The following is a 19,753-nucleotide window of genomic DNA, read 5'->3' on the forward strand; positions in this document are numbered from 1 at the left end:
TTTATCCTTTAAGAAAGAATCTTTATTTATATACAGCCGTATTTGACTGAATAACAGTTATTATTAAATTCTCAACCTCGGATAATGCAATTCTCGTGCTCTGATTGGTTCACTCAATCTCGGTTATCAGCTCATATACCTTAGTTTGACCTTATATGGTAAATGATTGCGCTTAGCGTTGCTAAACTAAAAACGTTTACGCCAGAAAGCGAAATTTCTTTCGGTATAAAGCAAAAGAAAAACGTTTTTGTGGAAAGTTTAGAGATACCCGAAAAGGTAAGAAATGTTCTTGTGATGAGCCTGCGTCTCTCTGACCACGAGGTATTACACAACATCGCATCTTCATCAACTTTTTTCGATTTCGCTCGGATTTTCTCGCTTTTTTCGCTCGTATTTCGTACTTCTAAACTTTTGGAGTTTAAGGAATTTAATAAAACAGTTATTCCATTCGTGCTTGTTGGATATGAGAGTGGTTATAGCCAACTCAGCGCTACGCACCTCGTTGGCTATTTACCATCTCATATCCAACGCGCGCTCATGGAATAATTGTTAATTATTTAATTCTCAACCTTGGTTAATGCATTTCTTGTGTTTATATACCTTAGTTTGACCTTATATGGCAAATGATTGTACTAAGCGACTTGCTAAGCTTAAAAAAGTTTTTGTGGAAAAGTTTGGATCAATTCTGATGTTTAGAAGTACTTGAAAAGGTAAGAAATGTTTTTGTAATGACCCTGCATCTGTCTGACCACTAGGTACATGTATCACACAACATCGCATCTTCATCAAGTTTTTTCAAGTTTGCTCAGATTTTCTCACTTTTTTCACCTGTACGTCATACTTCCAAACTTTTGGAGTTTAAGGAATTTGTTGGATATGAGACTGGCTATGCGCCTCATTGCCTATTTACCATCTCATATCCAATGCACCCTCATGGAATAAATTGTTAATGATACTAGTTATTCAATCAAGGCTAATAGCTATGGGGAAAGGTATGGAAAAATGAGGATGTCCAATGTTGTAGTTACAGGTAGAGAGACGTGTGTAAAGCAGATGTTAAATCATGGTTATTGAGGGGGAATTTTTTTGGGAAAATCCGAAAACAGGTTCTTGAATCCAAAAATGGATTTTGCATTTTTTGGCAAAATCCAAAAACAGATCATGAATCCAAAGTATCCACACCCGAGGATGATACAGTACTTCAGATCAAATCTAAATCCGGATTTTTGAGATTCACCACTTCAGTACATTAACATGCGAGCCACACAGTTATTTGAAAGTGCACCATTTTAAAATGGGTGCTTAGACTTTAATTAATAATGTTTATCAGCGCTATTTGAAATGGTTGCGTAGACTTAAATGCAAGACTCGCATGGCTTGCTGGCTCACATGTCGTCAAGACCAATCATTATCCTTGTTGCTGCAAAACGTCAAACATGCTGTTTTAAATTATTATTATGACATCATTCCATGTATTTTCATTCCAGAATAGGGTCAATTGAATGCACCCCTACTAAAATTAGGTCTACATATGTAAAATAAATCTAAAGAAAGATTATGGTTTTGTAAGGATTAGTACAGTTTAAGCATTATAATTAAGTCACTCACAGGACTTGCTTATTATAAGGTTAGCTCACTTCCTGTACTATCTATCGAAAAAAGGAACTCAAAGAACCATAACAGCATGAATTAAACATTTATTATAGAAAAAGAAAACCAGTGGGCTTAATTTAAGAAAATATTTGTGAGAGCTGAATTGGGTTACCACTGATGACAAATCCATATAATGCAGTGAGTGGTCAGACACACTTATAATTATATTATTATAAGAACTTTCCTGAGCAAATCCCATGTCAGTGACCACTGATTGAGCCACGCTGTCTCCTTTAAAAAATTGCTTTTTATTTTGTTAGCAGTTTATCTACCTGGAGGGCTTGAGCTTGGTGTAGCTCACTGCCTGGGTTTTGCAAACTGACAAGATGGCGTTTGCTTCCTGAAGGAAATCCATTGACTGCTCTCCAAAGTGTTGGTTTTTCCTTTCCATTGCCTTCATCTTGAGTATCGAAGGTTTCCCTTTGAACCATCTCCTTCTCTCCCCAAAGAGACATACAGGTTGCTTTGTCCAAGCAAAGCTCCAGAACAACAACTGAAAGAATCAGAAAAGTAAAACTTAAATATTGGGGGGCTTTCTGCACACTGATTATGAGAACCATCAAAAAGTCACTCAGGCAGACTGTTGCAGAGGAATTAAGGTGTCTATCACCTCAACAAACTTTTCCACTTTATTTACTCTCTACCATCATCATCCCAAATAATAGGCTGATTTAGCAACAGAACGGGAACATCAGTGGCGACGTCGCGCGCAGCAAAACTACCAATGAGAATTTAGAAATTATAGAGAAGAAAAGAGTGGAGTCTACTCTATTCTGAATTCTCAGTGGTGTTTTTTCTGCGCGCGCCGTCGCCACTCACACGTTCCCGTTCTGCTGCTAAATCAGCCTAATATTACTGTAACAGTACATTGTGTTGTTTTAGAACCTTTTAATTGAAAACTCGCTTAAGTTTTTTATTTGCTTTGAAAGACAGGAAAAGCGGTCACAGTTGATCCATGACCAAGCAATGAAAGGTACTCGGTTGATATCAGGGTGATATCATGAATTACTTGGCGGCACAGTTGGTTAGTGAGCCGGCCTTGGTGCATTAGGTCCCGTCGGTTCGATCCCCAGATCTCACATTCTTGTTTCGACTTCTTTCCTTTCAGTGTAGCCTATACATGTAAGTAGCTTTAACTAGGCTCAAAAAGGAGCACTGATGGAAAGAGGGGGGTAAAATGAGTGCACCGTTGGCTTCCTGGGAGAATACCCTCTTGAGGGTAAAGGAATTATTGACATTAAATAAGGTGTACCTTTACCTTTATGGTTACTTCCTGTTTTCAAAGAAATATCCTGGGCAATGCAAAGCATTCTACGACAAAAACCAAGTATTCAACCGCTTCCTCTTCCTTGCGTGGCCATAGATCAAAATTAATAATTATAACCAGTTTTAATTTCTTCTTTTTAGGAGACTCTAAGACAGCAGTGAATTTGAAGGAGAGAGTTATATGCAAACTAAAAAATGTGTTAGACAAGTATACACAGAAATGTTGGGCAGAAAGGGCTTTTCTGAGGTGGCAGATACTTTAAGATGCCAAACCAGAGTTGTCCTGGGTAATCTCTTGCACCCTTCAGCCTGCCTCTTGATGTTCAGATTCTTAGGAATCGATGCACATGTATCATTGGCATTCACTATTTCCTCAAATCCCATAATACCTCTTGTTTACCCCTCAATATTTTGTGTAATCATTGTTTGCAATTTCTCCTGGGACATGACGATGTCCTAAGAGGAATAAAAAAACAAAGCCTTTTGGGGGCTAAACAAGGTGTATCAGTATGGGATTTGAGAAATTACAATGTAGAGAATATAATAATATTGTTTCAGTGGCCCTGGAAAGCCCCTGATTAACCTCAGTTGTCTAGAAGTACAAGTAACGTACATGACTTTGTAATAATTATACAAATGTAAAACTATGTACCAGTTTATCACCCCTAAATCTAGTTCTTGAGTAAACATAAACATTTACAAAAACTGTTACATGAAAATTACAAACCCTTCTTGTCTAATGTATTTAAAATACATACATGTAGTTGGTGCCTAGACTTAAATAATGAGACAATTTGTGACATTAATCAAAATCAAGTCGGACTCTGTACTTGCAATTTCAGACATCATATCAAAGTAGTCCTTTCAAGGAAATAAGAGTTGAAAACATTATAAAATGGACAGTAAAATATATATTAGGGCCTTTGGTATAGCAACCTCCTGGCCACTAAGTCTATGAAACAAAGTGCTTAATTGGCTGGTAAAATAATAATACAACACTTACTACACAAACCACAACACCTGGTCTTTCTATGGAATTGCATGACTTTACCGTGAAGCGGTTTGAAGTCCTCTCCATATGACAACCATATTTCTTGACCATAAACCAAGCTGTGGACATCAGTGATCTCCTGGCCATCCCGTGTGAACACTCTCTTGGCAATCCTACTGCCTGCTGGTCCCCCTGGGCTATCTGTCACTTTCTGACAACTAGTACAGGCATCAAGGAATCTATTCAACAGCTGCGACTTGTCACCTTGTATTCCTTTTTCAGCTTCATTCAGGTTGAAGTGAATGACAACCTTGCTTTCCAAGGATCCATTTTCATAAACCTAACAAAAGAAAAACAGCTACACTTGTAAAAACTACATACCGTTCACTTCTTTTAACAATGATAACGTCAGCCAAAGTGCATCAAGATACATCATGTACATGAGTCTGATATCTCTTCCCCTAGGGTAAACCTGTCTCCCTATGGTTTTGCATTGGATGAGGAACCAATGAAGCAGGATGTTTTTTTCCTCGCATAAGCAATTGGGAGAACAAACCTCAAGCACGTGGGATGTCAGTGGGTAACAATATAGCTCCCCCAAGTGTAAGAGAATTTCTATATTTTTGTGGATAGTTCTACAAACTTCCATTAAGTGAAGTATTGTTTGCAAGTTTTCATTTTTATCTTGTGAGACAATTAATTAAAAATGTAGCATTAGGCTGTACTTCTAAATAAAAGTCAGCCTGTTGGGTTTGGTTTGGATGGCTTCCAGTCGTCCAGTCATTTATTTTAGACAAGGTAATATTTACTCTTATTGGTGCTGAGTTTTTCCCTTTTCCAACTTCCTTAGTTACACTTTAATGCCATGTAAAAATTGGCAAAACCAGTATTTGTGAGCCCCTAAGCTATTACTAGATAAGTAATACTAATAACTTCAATCTATATACCTTTAATTTGAGTCCCTGTTTGCCTAGCAATCTACTCTCTGACGCAATCTGTGTCAAGTGTTGATATCTATAACTCTCTAGCCCAGCTGTCTCCTCGTCGTTGGCTCCGGTCTCTACTTTGCTTAAATGAGACTTTAGGGTGGGTATCACACTTGACAAATCAGCAATGTGGTGATCAACCTGCAAAAACACAACCAGCACCTTTAATAATTAAGCTACTGTTCTCAGAGCTTTCACTATTCCTTGGTGACATCAGAGTTGACCTGTATAGGTGTTACTTAAAATGGAACTGAGCATCAAATGTTTACAAATGAATTAATTTTTCATTAAACAAAAATTCAAAGGCATCTCATTATGTCCATCCCATTATGTCCAGAAATGCAAGCCCAATTTTGATATACAACACAAAGTATCCCTTTAAGGTGATCCCTTAGTAATAGAAGTTGTCGTACGATTTTCTTTAAACTTTTCTCGATTGTTCCCTACATTATGGTGACTCAAAATGTAAAAAATAGGTCACCAAGCTCGTTTGCGAGATATAACTTGCTCAAGTCACTCATTTAATCATTGCAACTTCATCTATCAAGGACAAGTTTGTTCCATCGGTTCACGCTACGTTTTGCAGGAACGGGAAGGACAGCTTTGACGTAATTCTTGAAAAAACAAAACAGGTGAATTGTATTGTTCAAAAGGAATAATTTAATGTTTTTTTCATGGCACAGGCACGCGTTTTGAAAAGGCACTAAGGAATCACTTTCAGTCTAAGCATTTCCTTACCTACATTGTATTTCTAACCATAAGTTTAAGGGTTAGCATTGTTTTTAGGTCAGGGTAACTGGAGCAGTTTATCCTTACTTGAGGAGCATCATTTGGGGTACACTTTGTGGCATTAATTGTGTGTATTCCGAGACACAAGTGATGTTGAGATTTGGAGAGTCAGTGTAAACTTCAGGTTGCAGGTTGCCTGTTTCTCGAAAGTCCCGAAAAATTTTTTTTGGGCCCAAAAAGCCATTTGTGAAACAGCCAACCGCTCATTTTGGAATATCAATCTTTTAACATGTTTTAAAGGTTACATAATAAAAAGAAAAATGACTGTGAGGTTTGATGACTTAAATCCTCTCCGTTCTTGAGATACAAAGGAAATTGTGACACCCGAAAATGGCCCGTAAAGTTTCGGGACTTTCGAGAAACGCGGGCCCCAGGTTAGGGTTGCAGGTTATTGTTTTACAGCCTTCTTCTGCAGAACGATAATAGGATGTAAAGTGGCTTCATAGGTGTTTCCCCAGATCATAAGACCATAAGTTAGAAAAGAATAAAAAAGCGAGTAATACAATTGAATCAATATATCCTAGCTGGGAGACAAAAAGACGAAGTTTAGCTAAAATTCCAATGCTTCGGGAGATTTTCTTACTTAACTGGTGAATGTGCTCCTTGCCATATCATACAAAAAAAGTTTGCTCATGAATCTGTCTGTAAACACCACAAACCAAAAATGATGAGCCTGTACCTCCTTTATTTCATTTTCAATTTCTTCCTGACTCATTGCCATCATCTCTTTAGAGACAACTTCTTCACCCCTCAGACTCTGTTCATGCTTTTAATAAAATTTAATATTATGAGAATGATTATTAACTATTGGCACCTCAAATGCCCTAGGACGCCCTCAGTTGACAACAAAATTGTCTGGCATTAGACAGAGTAAAATCTGTTATGAAGTCTCACTCCCAGGAGTCAATGGGTTAAGTTAAACCTTTCCCACTTAAAGATTTTATGCTGCCTGACACAAGACAATATTATTTTACTCATGAAAGAGGCTCTGCCAGCATTATACAGCCCATTTTAGGGATGACCTTTTCCCTTTTTTCCGCTTAGTAAGTCTGACTAATGTACCTATAAATGTTTCTCTTGGTTTTCGTCAGTTTCGGTTTTCTTAATGTCACCTTTAATAGGTTTTCTTCTGAGTTCATCCTTAATAATTCGATTAACGTAAATGTACTACTTGGCATACTTAAGCCGTACTTAGGGAACTAATGGAGTGTTGAATGACCTTTTCCCTTTTTTCCACTTAGTAAAAGGTTGTTCCCTAAACTGGGCATGGTGTATCTGCCAGGGTAAATTCCAACAAGTGAAAGAGACAAAGTCATCCTTTCTTTAAATAAATTTTCCGATAGCAATGACCACAGCAATGCATAACATTGACAAAGCACTGACACAATATCTTCCGACAAGCGTCCCCTCCCCCCCTCCCTTCCTGGCAGGGCCTCATGAAAGGGGACCAGTTAAGTGGTGAGAGGGTTGAAGCAGTAGCTGTATTCACCCATGAATAAGTTGGAGAGTATTAATTAAGGCTCCTAAAAACCAACCTTTAGATGACTTTTGAGTGTGTTCTTACTGTTGTTTTGCAAAATTGTTACCAAATTTCAGTAATTAAGTTCTAGAATGACCATTCCCAAGTTAATTATACAAAGAAAATAAAAAAAAAACTGGGGGAAAGAGAAATAAATACAAGGAATTATTTTTTCGTTTCTTTGAACAAAGATCTTCATCTTGAAAGCAATAATTATTGTCTTTCACATGGTTTCTTTCAAAGATCATGCAAAGTCTTCCCAAGGCAGCCCATGTAGCCAATGTGAGGGGAAGGAATGGGATGAATGCTGCAGGTGTTCTCTTCCCCTCTCTCCCAAATTGATGCCCCTCGCTGTGTGCCAGGTATGCAGGTTGTTCCACGGAAATCCAAATAGTTCATGACACATTTCTGGATATTCGAAAGAGGGATTAACTCAGCGTAATTAATTACCGAGTCTAGGAGGAGGTAAACTTAAGGAAAGTCCTAGCTCAAATGACTGGTGTGCATATTTGACAACCAGAGGTCCCAAGTTTGATTCTCAGCCGTTTCAACGCCTGTATCAACTTTCCTCTGATTTGTGCAGCTTTTGCTATAAATACTGGTAAAATGCAGTACTGACAGAGGGAGGGGGGTAAATGGCACTCTGTGGGCTTCCATTGATAGCTGAAGGAACTACTGCCATAAAATGAAATGACTTTACCTTTAATTTAAACTAATTTGTTCAATTACAACTTACAGAAAACTATTATTCAAGGCTTCATCTACCTGTTGTTTATAGGTTTTACTTTGCTTTAACCTGTCCTTTGTGCTCAATAAGAGTGTAGAAATAAAGTGATAGGCTCCTTTGGGACTGAACCTCTCTGCTCCCCGAGTAACCCAAACTGGTCCCAAGATAACACTGGCTGATGGTTGAAGAATTCTGTCCAAAACAGGAACTACAACGTGAAGATTTGAGTAATGGTTAGAAAAAGTAAATGCAGAGACATATATTTATTAAAAGACATAATATTACGAATTAAATTGAATTAACAGTGCTATCAATGATATATAGGAAGAGATCCATTTAGTTTCTGGAGATTGTGGCAAAGAAGTAGAGTGTTACTTGAAACAAGCCCATATGGGATTTTATTACTGTTTCACTATTGCCACATTATTCTGCAAGAATTGGATGTTAACCAGTACACACAAAATGTGACATTAGTCTCCTATTTCATGCTAATAAACAAAATAAATTATTAATAATAAAGACCTGGAGATTTTTATTAGGTCTCTATGTACACTTACCCATTACACAGCATTTCCATTTTGTTTCTTTCTTTTAAGAAAAGCATAGCCTTCCATTTTTCATATTATTGCATATTTCCTATATGCCATCTCATGGCAGTACCACTTTTATTTGTCAATTAATTTAATGAATCTAACCATCAGAAAAGCTCTTGATTTCCTTTCCTTCCCAGTCAAACAGTAGTCTAGCTCCCGAGTCTAGCTTCAACTTCTCAGTGCAATCATCTAGAAACTACAAGAGAAAAGATTAAAAAACATAAACAAGCTCTCGGACTTGCTTGACTCTAAGCCAGGGAGGGACAATTCAATTCCAAATCTAACAGAATGAGAAAATTAACCTAAAGGTAAACTTGAGTTACTGACAGTAGCAATCTTCATCCACAGCAGAAAATATCAATAAAATCTTCAAAACTGAAGACATATTACGATGACATATGAAGCTAGAAGATAATTTATAAGCAAATTTAAGGGCTCAGTCCAGTCTTAAATTAATATATTACCCTACAAGGTACCCGTCAGCGGCATGCAACCAATTGATTGCATACTATAATATATGTAGTACTACTTGTAGGCTGAATGTCGAAAGGTGGTATTCTTGCAATGTTACGAAGAGCTTTATAGAGCCCTAAAATATTCTTACCAGAGCCTCAGAGAAAACATAAAATGTTCTCCCATTTTATTAAAATTGTAACTTTGGATATTGTGTTTTTAGTGATCTTAACACAAAAATCTTCACAATTTATGATAATAATAAAGAATATGTATATCATAATTTTATTTACAATTTACTGAATAAATGTACATGTATGATTGGTTACAGCCAACTCAGCACCATGGACTTCGGCGGCTCTAATTTCCATGTCACATCCATATACCTGCTTATGGAATATTAAATAATAATTTATAATAATTAAAATACATGACAAAAGGCTTTTCATTGAATATGTACCCTACAAGAGTAAAACGTTGAATAGAATGTCCATACAGCTGTAAGAAGAAGTATACATGTATACCTCATCAAATCTGCCAGCCACAATCTCCATACCCTCAGAGCTCTCGCCATTTCTAAACACAAGTAGTCTTCTCTTCTGACTCTCAACTAATGATTTCATTCTCTTGGAGAGAGACGGCTTTGTACGGCCCCTTGAGCGATCTTCTGGCAGAACAATACCTCCAAGGGTCCAAGAAGCAGATCTACGCAGCTCCTCCCTATCTGTCAGAAACATAAAAAAAACACAAGCACTTTGCATGGTCAATTTATACTCACTGGTTGATTATTTAGAAAATACACAAAAAGATTTTCACATTCAAGTAACATTGACAAAAATAGCAGTTTGTTGGACACATTCCCACAAAAGAACCCAGCACTTTGAAGGAAAAGGTCAGCTGTCGACTTGGTGGCATTCAATGTAAAGTCCAGAGCAGGTTGGCAGTCTTGGAAAAGGTGTGCAAAAATGGGGAACAAGACATATTAACTTAAAGACTTGCAAGCGACTAGAAAATGTGGAGGCCTTATAGCACAATAATATTATTGTGCACCACTCTGTTTAATGCTAGACGATTTTGTGCATTCTTGTCTGACCAGAGCCAGCCAGATCTTATGTCTTTGCGTGAACCTACATGTAGGCTCTGGGAAATTCTATGTAGGAGAACATGCGCCATAGAATTCTTACAGCCAAAAATTGGCTATTTAAACCTTACGGCACCTGCTCACTCCTTGTGCTAACTAGCCTATGTGTAGCTGTACCCTCACCAATCAGAGATGCTTTTCATTGTTCTTTGCGAAAATCAATGAAAAAACACTTTGTATCAGGGTTCCCCAGAGCTCTTATGTGCAAAAGAGAAGCTCTGGGGTTGGGATTGGCATCAATCGAGGCCATTTCAGGACAGAAAGGGTAAATAACATTTAGGTCCATTCTAAAAATCCTTTAACCCTTTCGCACCTAAGAATGACACTTGCAACTCTGCACAACTTTTATTTTGTCAATCAAAAGATTATTTTTCTTGTCAACAAGAGCTAGGCTACTGTGGTAGCCTACACTCTGTTCGAAGGATTTTTAGGCGGTTTCCTTTTAAGTTCATAATATTTCAGTGTTTTTTTTAAAGTTACAATACCTTGTTCCATATTCCAAAGTCCCAAGTTCACATTTAAAACTGTTGTTAATATATGGCATTGATTCTACTCAAAACCAGTATGCGTTTACATGTCTCTAGTTTGGCATACCAGGAGACTATTAGCCTGATGAGATGACGTTACCAAGTCATGTGATAACCCAATACTGCACACAACAAAAACACAAAAACTAGTTTCTGGTCACACACACAATTTGTTACCTCATAGACACCTGGGAGTGTCGAGACTCAACAGATTTTATTCTGTCTAACACCCAACGCTCCCAAAGCCAACAAACCCATGTTCTCATTATTTCTACTCAAGCACTGGATCTGATGCCTATGGTTGCATTTTATACTCTTGCATTAGATCTAAGGATAAAAGGATGACTGCTCAGAGTCTAGATAGAAAGATAGATAGAAAGTCCAGCCTTTGTTATCAGCTCAGTGAGATTTCTCCCAAATACCTCGTATAGTAGCATAAGGATCCTGGAATGCTTCTCCACATGAGACGTAGACATCCACATCCCTTGGAAGCTGATTTGCTTGGGTCACTAAGGTGCCATCACTTAAAAAGAGCTTTCTTGCAGCTGATACAAGTCCTAGTTTGTCAGTGCACATGTCTAGAAGCTAAAACCGAAATTAACCAGGTGTGACTGCATTTTAGTCCTTTGATGTTACAACGTTAACCTTTCATTTCACATTTATAAGACTTACGTGCTTTAGAGTTCAAAATTTAATTGAGTCTTGTTTTTTTCACAGCACCAATTATTATCATTATTATTGTTGTTGTTGTTGTTGTTATTATTATTATTATTATTATTATTATTATTATTATTATTGCTGTTGCTGAAGACATATAAATAATAACAGTGTATTTAGAAGGGTGAGAGGATAATCCTGAGAATTCAGGAGCACTCTCATTGGAGAGAGAATTTTCCACGTGGCAGTCAAATTCTTCTATCAGCACCCTACGTTATCTGTAATGTGCTGTCAGTGGATCATAATAATCAATGTTGCAGATCAGGACAAGAGGTCAAATCCTTTACAGTGATTGAAAGGGGTGGCGAATGGTACTAGCTCTTGGCACTTGCAAACTTTTCATCCGATCTCGACATCTCAACAGCCTTTGCGTCGAGTCTCAAAGCCTTGTTTATATTGCATTTATTTCGGTGTGAAGTCTTGCATGTTTTGGTCTTGGTCTCGGATTCGCAAACGAGCGTCTCTGCGTCTTGGCTAGTCTTGGGTTTTACCATTCGAAACCCCTATCAAATAACGTGCGTGCACTGCTTTAGACTTGTTTCATATTTTGATTGCTAATTACCGGTAATGATTTTTATTATTTTCGCAGGAAATCACGTTAAACTAACAAATAAAGTAAATACCTATTAATGAAGTTTGAATTTGAGGTTTTGTGTAAAAAAAAAAAGCACAATAAATAAAACCACTAAACAAAAAATTCACAGTCATGACTTTTTCATAAGACAGGCAGTTTGAATACAAGATCCATACCTGCTTCAGATCTGGGGCTGTAATCCTTGCATAATTATCCCTGTTTCCGTTCTGAAAAGCTCGGACACAAATCAGCTGAGGCTTCCTTTTATACAGTGGTTTGGTTTTCTTGCCACTGCCAGAACTAGAAACTAAAGAGGAAAATGAACAGTGACAAAAAAAACCTTTGCTTGTGCTTCCATTCATGACCAGCATCCAGCTATTTTAACTGCCTTATGACAGTCAGAACTGCAGTATACTTAGTTCAATAACTACTAAAACATTGTAGTACAGCTTTCAAAATCTGGCCATTTTTATTTGATCCATACTGATCCCTGCCTGATATTTATGCGGCAGTGCGGCCCAGTAGTTAGAACGCTTGCCTTGAGATCCAGAATTCCCAGGCTCAAGATCTGTTCTAACCGTGGACTTGTTGAATTTGTTTCTGGTAGTCCCTGGTTCAACCTCGGCCGTACTTGTAAATAGCTAACTGGTTTGCATCCGGACGGTTGGGATTCTTAACAGTTATTGTGACAGTTGCTGTGTTCTGTCATTTCATTGATTCTGTTTCATTGGCCCTGAAAAGCCCCTATAGGGAGAGGTCAATTAAGTATGTATTATATATTGTAAGACACAAGATCGGCGCCACTCTTACCGAACTAAGTTTTGATTAACCCTTTTCCTCCTAAGATTAACACTAACTTATAGATTATAATTTATTTCTACTCTGTTTTACACCAGACAATTTACCAGTCAAAGAGAGGATACTAGCATTCAACAGGGGTGAAAGAGTCAATAGCATCTACTTCCACTCAAACACTGTATTCCCTAATTTAACCCTCTCATTCTTAAGATGACTCAATACTCTGCCTAACACCAGGCCCCACTTGTTCAAAAGGTGGATTAGAGCGATATATCCATTGGACAAATCGCAATACATTGGATAGCGCAATTGTTTTGCTATGAATTATCCACCGGATAGTGGTTTATCCGGCAGATAGCGAAATCCATTGTTTGAACAACTGTGGCCAGATGATTAGGGTTAACTAGAATTTTATTGCAAATACTATGGTTGGCATAATATATGGTCAATATGCAAGGCAGTGAGGCACAACAAACAGAGAGCTAACAGTAACTAAAATAACCCGATTCATTCTTTATGCTTAATTTGGGCTTACTAGTTAAACCTAGTATAAATCTAAATCTTTATATAATTTACCTTGCCTTATGCATATACGCCTTGCATGACTCAAAGAGTGTAAAGTGAACTTAAGCATTACTCGGTAATATAAAGCCTAACAAATATATACCACCAAGGGCCATTACTGCAATTTTCATGAGTCTGCGGAATTTCACCTCCAAGCACTAAGAAGCAAAGTGTGTTTTGCCTTCCATCATTTAAATTGTCTCTGCCCCCCGGAAAGTGAATTGGACTTTTTTGTTTAGTTCACAGCTCAAATACCATAATGATTTTTTTTTTTGTCTATAACTTAAAGTTTCTTCAGTAAAAAATTTGCACAGCTTCCATCACTTTCCACCAGCGTCAAGTTTGAATGTACGAATGTACTGTGGTAAATGCTGATTGGTAGGTTACGTCATGCATGCATCAATATTGATTTCGTTTGATTAACGGAAGATAAAACGCAGTTTGGCTGTTGACGCTTGAGGATGAGATTCCGCAGAATTATGAAAATCGCAGTAAGACTAAACTCTGTGTTTGCATGATTAATTAATTAAAAAAATTAGCCACAACATTCATTTCAGATTGATTTGTTTTATTAATAATAATTGTTGTTAAAGCAGTAATAAAATTATTATTGATCATGATATGCAGTTTGCACATAAATTCGGAGTACATGTACATGTATGTCAATTGTATGTCAATTATTGTGTTTCACAGCTAGCATAACAGATACCACCCTATTTGCTTGTTTAAGTTGAAGTAACATGTTACCTGAAGTATTTCTTGAGAATGAAGAAGTTGCTGTGCTGAATGAGCCTGATCTGCAAAATCCAGAGTGATTAGACCTCAGGTTTAAATACAGTAATTATTATTATAATCGTATACATTTATTTCATTCACTGAGTCCATTCACAGGAACACAATAGAGCCCAGCAAACTGACCAGACATAGCTCAGTTGGTAGAGCATTGCACCAGCATTGCAGAGATCACAAGTTTAAATCCTGTAAAGGTCACCAAATTTTTTTTGTCCAAAAAGACAAAAAAATTGTCCAGCTATTAAAGTGTGAGGAGGATTTCTCTCGACATTTCATTAATCATCATAATATTTTTATTACTACACTAATACGCTATCCTTTATTGAAATAACCTGGGGAGTGATTAATGAACATCAAGAAGGTCATGATTTGCTCGAATTTGATTGGCTTTTATTATTCTTTTAGGGGCTTAATTTGATATCTGTAATGGCCAGACTGTCCCATTGGGCCTTCTGATAATGTTACAAATAGCCTGTGACTAAAAATCTGAAAACAATCAGTGAATGTTAACTGAGCCAATAAAAATTCAACAAACCATAGTATTAGACAGTGAAACACCCCCAGTGCATGGATATCAATGGAATTTTTTAAAATTCATTAATGTGCAATTAACTCAGAGTAACTGGTTGCCCAGTGACTATGACTACAACATATTTGATTCAATTTTTTCGCAGTAGATTTTGAAAACTTCAGCTGTCACAGATATGAAATAATAATTGATAGAGCTTTGTATTATACAATTCATATTTTTCATAGCTAGCCTGGCATACGTATATGTTTCATTCCTGCCAAGGGACTCATCAGAGACTTTCTGGTACAGCCAACTTGACAAACATCTCAACATCCCAAGATTTTGGTGAGTTGGCTGTACCAAAAATTCTCTGATGAGTCCAGTTTGGCAGGGACAAAAAATACAGTACACATGTTATGCCTTAAAGCCATGAAAATATGCATTAATTGAGGTATCCTTCATACTTTAAAATAACACAATATTCACTTGTAATAATTTGCTCACAATTTCAAATCACCACACTCATCTGTAGCACAAAAAGAAATCACTTGTCCCACTTTTTCCTAGAAAATATTCTCCATTTAGGAACAGGTAACATGCAAAACTAGGTTGATGTTAATACACTGTCAGCTTACCTGTTTCTTGTTGCAGGAGCCGACACAGGGCGGTTCCGCTGTTTTGAACCCTGCTCTATTATTGTCCAGTCTGTCTTATCGGCCCAGCCAATGACTGTCTGGGGTGGATCAGTGCTTCTTTTAAACTTTTCTCTTTGAGACAACACTGCAGACTTGGGTCTGTTCGGCTTAACACTTCTATTTACATGTGCTGATAAAGCATAGGGAGACAATCTAACATCCCTTTAACATAAAAAGTACATTGCATTTTTACATTAATGCGTGACTGGCATTATATGTCACCATGATCCTTTACACAACCAGTGCAATCTTTAAAACCCTAGCCTACAACCCTCCTTTTTTTGTGACACCTAAAATCCTCCTTAAACCTTAACAAGCTTACCAGAATGCAATACCACAGTGACATAATTACATCTGACTGTTTTGATTTGGGGAACAGTGTTACACGTGAACATCATGTTACATGTAACTCACAACAAATTAGCATACGTAGCTTATTACACATGCATTTGCAATGTGCAGTAAATGAGCATATCTAGCTTGTTATTTAAGACTTTGACATTTTGCTAGCTATTAAAGGCAATAACTTTATCGAGAGCACCACGCTATCAACAATAGTTTGATAGTATAGCAGGGCACAATAATTTGCATGCTCTACTGATTGGAAAGATTCAAAATCAAATAATGAAATTAAAGGCAAGTCAGATCTGAAATATACGTTTTAATGGAAAGGGAAAACTAATAAAGGACCAGTACCACAATACAAACCTCTCAGAGAAGAGTTAAGACAACCAATGTACTAAACCTACTTTTATGATGCTCTGTTCAGGAATCAAACCCAGGGAGACACTTTGGCAGAATGCAAACACCTTCACCACTATGACACCCAGGCTCCCCAGCTAATTTTTTCATGTCAAGGGTTTTACTTTAAAAAAACTCTAAGTTTCATGGCTACCATCTCCAGTTTTATGGTGTCCAGAAGCCTGAACATACCTTTGAAATCTTAACAATATTATGAACATTAGAACTCCCACAACGTTAAAAGAATCTAGTGCAGACAACCCCTTAGAACCATCAAGACTTTCAGGGGCCACACCTCCATAGTTAGCTAGGCAGGTCTAAAACACAGGTCGCATTCCACAGGCTGAAAATCCCTGCTCCACTGATAAACAACTAAGCCAAACGTTTCCCCTTTGACCTGAAACAACACTTCTGTCAACTGATTAGCACTAGGATGTACAATTTTGGTGTTGTTTATTTATCTGTAGCACAGTGACAGATCATTGACCTGTGCCCTGTGTTTCAGACCGGCACAGTCGGCTCACTTAACCTCATTACAGCCCTCACAAGGACAAAAAATCAGAACATACAGTCCAGTCAACAAATGATTTTAAACATTAACCACTAGACCTACATTAAAACAAAACTGGATTATTTTGCAGTTACCCTGGTTAAGGTTTCCTTTTTCTTACTTATTGTCAAACAATTCGAAGTGACACCATTCAAAGAAATTGCGTTAATTTCAGCATTGAAACAATTAGCAAACGTAACAACAAGTCGTCAGTGTCGCTAGTTTAATATTACATGTCTGTCACAAAATGTTTTTTTTTAAAAGCTTACATACCATGTGTAAATTTGAAAAACAGAATTTTAAAAAGTTTGATGGAAAAAAGTACTGGGATTCGATGTCATGACCAGTCTTTTTAATACTCGCTTTGATAAAGCTTACCTTTCCCTGGGAACTGGCGAAGACTTCTGTATTTCATCCAGGTATTGAGCTAGTAGAACGTCCTCGTAAACTAATTTCCTCACTGAGTCCTCTTTGAAATAACAGATGATTTTCCCTTGCTAACAAGTGATCTTGACTTCGAATTCATTTTGATTTTGTTCAAACACTATCAATTTACGATCCAGAAGAGTAAACAGTGAATTTAATAGGATGTGAATTAACTCAAATAAAAGCAATTAACTTATTTAATTTCGTGTCAAGATGATCTCAGAAGCTTGAAACCATACTTTTTAAACTGTTACCACGTTTTGCATATATCATCGTCTGCGACCTGACTGAAAGTTCGTGAACTTCTATTTACATATGAAAAAAACCATGACTCCACAAAGTTGTTACCAAAAAAACTGACAATTTTACAAGATGGCGTCGTGTTGCTACGGTGCCACCAGGGATTTATTTGCTACTTCATATAACCTACCACTAGTTATACCGCTAAAAAAGAATAAGGCGGGAAACGGGATTTGAACTGACCCTCGATATTAAACATAAGTCAGACTACGATAACAGGGGTGAGAAACACAGACAAAAAATTTAACATTACAAAGGAGTAGCCTTTAAAGGAAGGGTGTCGTAGTTTGGGCTAGTGGTTTGGACGTCGGCTGATTCCTGCCATAAACATGTTTTCTGGGTAGTCTCTGTTGTTTGAATTGTTATGTGCCTGCACATACATACATACATACGTACATACATAATACTAATCTGCGAGAAGCATGCCAATTCTTCTAGCATGCTGGAGGAATCACCACCAGCTTTCGCCACCAATAGCCAAAACAAGTGAGCCTGCTCACTGGTGACATACTACTGGGGATCTAAAATCTGGAGATTTTTTCTTTGCACAAACCCTCCCACAGAAATAGGACTCCCCCTTCCCACCCCAACAAAACAAATTGACAGGATCTGAACAAGTGGGCCAAGGGAGGTATGATTTTCATCTTTTGAACCATAAAATTTCTAATCTGCTGTATCCCAATGTATTTAGCGGGAAAAAAAAAATTGGTAAAATGTGCAAATAGGGAGACTGATACCTCACCTCCGCAACCAAAGTTCTCGCACTCACTTTTTAAAAGAAACAAATAAAACTTGGTGCACTAATCAGTTGTATTACAGACTACACACCTACAGACATATTAAATTCCGTTTCCATGACCACACATCAAACCAGCCAAGAACCAACCGTGTGTTTATCACACCACAAGGTATACGTTTTAAGAGTCGATTAAAAGCACAGATGTACTTAAGAAAAAAATCACCTAAGAAACTGTTCTCCATTTTCACCCTTTGTTTCCTCGTGCCGCAGAGAAACTCTCCGATCAAACAGACCAAAAGTCGTAAAGACGCTAGTATCCCACACGACCTAGAGGATAAGAGGAAACCGAAAGACCAAAGCCAAAAAAGTTAGGGGTAAGTCGACATAAAAGTAGAGTTCTTGAGAATTCGGTGGAACAGTCAGGAGACTCGGCATATTAGGTACCACCCCACCCTCGCGGGTTGTCTAAATTGTAAGGATTCAAGGAGCTGAAATGTTGCATGATACGTTACGTTGCAGGCCAGTTGCAAAAAAAGGAAAATTTGAATTTCAAGACCCCCTACCCACTGCTTTGTTCGTAATTATCGGTGAAATTAAGCGAAAAATAATACCACTTATCGGATGATTTAACATGTAATACTCTATATATTTTGAGAGTCGGGGAGGGCGTAGTAAAGATAAGATAAGATAAGTAAGTTTATTAACGTGACCAACACTTAGCTAACCAGCTACTTTACAGGAATAGTCAAAAATAAAATAGTAATAATGATAATGAAAGAAAAAAGTAATGAAAATGATAAATAAAATACTGAAAAAGATAAAAAGAACTATTTACAAAGATACTATTACAAGATACTACTATTACAATAGTAATAAGTATTGAGGCGGGAGTACACCTGAAGCCCGTTTCTCCACCGCTTAACTTGGGTTTAATGCGATATCTCGTTCGCGTTTCAAGCAATCCAAAAACTCTCGGCTCAAAACACAGATCTATGTTTGGCGGTGTTTTGTAAATTTTTGGGTGATTTGGCGGGGATTTTTTGAAAAAGATAGGAGTTCACAAAGGATTAGTAAAACCGGAGGATTCCATGTGATTTAATCAAAATTACAATTTGAAGTCATGCTTAACTGACGTAGGCGCAACCATGACACGACACTTACAGTTTTACTCTGTCTAACGCCAGACGATTTTACTCGTCAATGGGGAACCCCTTGGCGCGCGGTGAAAGGGTTAAAATTAGTAGGTGGAAACCAAGACAGTTCCCTGACAACCTGAGTTGCTCTTGCGTGGGAGTCATCTGTCTGGTGATGTTTCAAAACCAATTTTCTTTCTTCTAGCCCTTCTCAAAAATCTCTTAGATTTCAGGTCTCCCCCTCCTTAGGGATTTGTTACTCAACGCTTAGTTTGGGTCGGTAACTGCTTCAATTTTGTTGCACACCGCTTTCCTGTCGTATTTTTGCCCTGTTCTTTAGTGTAATATGGTGGTATATTTTGCCAGTAAAATAGCGCAATAGTAGAATAATAAAGTGGCATATTTTGTGCGTTCCAATGTCCTAATATTGTAAGGGGGCGTAACTTAGCAGAGATCCCCTGCCAAGACCGACTTAGCTCGGTTAACAAAATGTTTATTATATGGCAAAAGCAAGAAGAATTTAATGGGTTTGTACTAAGGTTTTGACTGCGAACGGCGGATGAGCCGA

The 19,753-nt window shown here is 37.5% G+C and overlaps 1 protein-coding gene across 1 annotated transcript in view; it reads right to left on the reverse strand.

The window, feature by feature from the left end:
- LOC138060428 (doublecortin domain-containing protein 1-like) overlaps positions 1 to 17,235 on the reverse strand; it is a 48,575-nt gene extending 31,340 nt beyond the window's left edge. The window contains 14 exon segments of the mRNA XM_068906196.1: positions 1,926 to 2,146; positions 3,971 to 4,250; positions 4,858 to 5,037; positions 6,365 to 6,451; positions 7,970 to 8,139; positions 8,627 to 8,720; positions 9,502 to 9,701; positions 11,068 to 11,230; positions 12,113 to 12,243; positions 14,046 to 14,095; positions 15,237 to 15,458; positions 16,966 to 17,033; positions 17,035 to 17,065; positions 17,067 to 17,235. Of these exon segments, the coding sequence (XP_068762297.1) occupies positions 1,926 to 2,146; positions 3,971 to 4,250; positions 4,858 to 5,037; positions 6,365 to 6,451; positions 7,970 to 8,139; positions 8,627 to 8,720; positions 9,502 to 9,701; positions 11,068 to 11,230; positions 12,113 to 12,243; positions 14,046 to 14,095; positions 15,237 to 15,458; positions 16,966 to 17,033; positions 17,035 to 17,065; positions 17,067 to 17,113 (1,944 nt within the window). The 5' untranslated portion in view covers positions 17,114 to 17,235.
- Between the last annotated feature and the right edge of the window lie 2,518 nt (positions 17,236 to 19,753).

The sequence above is a fragment of the Montipora capricornis genome, chromosome 8 (assembly GCF_036669925.1).
Source record: "Montipora capricornis isolate CH-2021 chromosome 8, ASM3666992v2, whole genome shotgun sequence".
NCBI lineage: Eukaryota > Metazoa > Cnidaria > Anthozoa > Scleractinia > Acroporidae > Montipora > Montipora capricornis.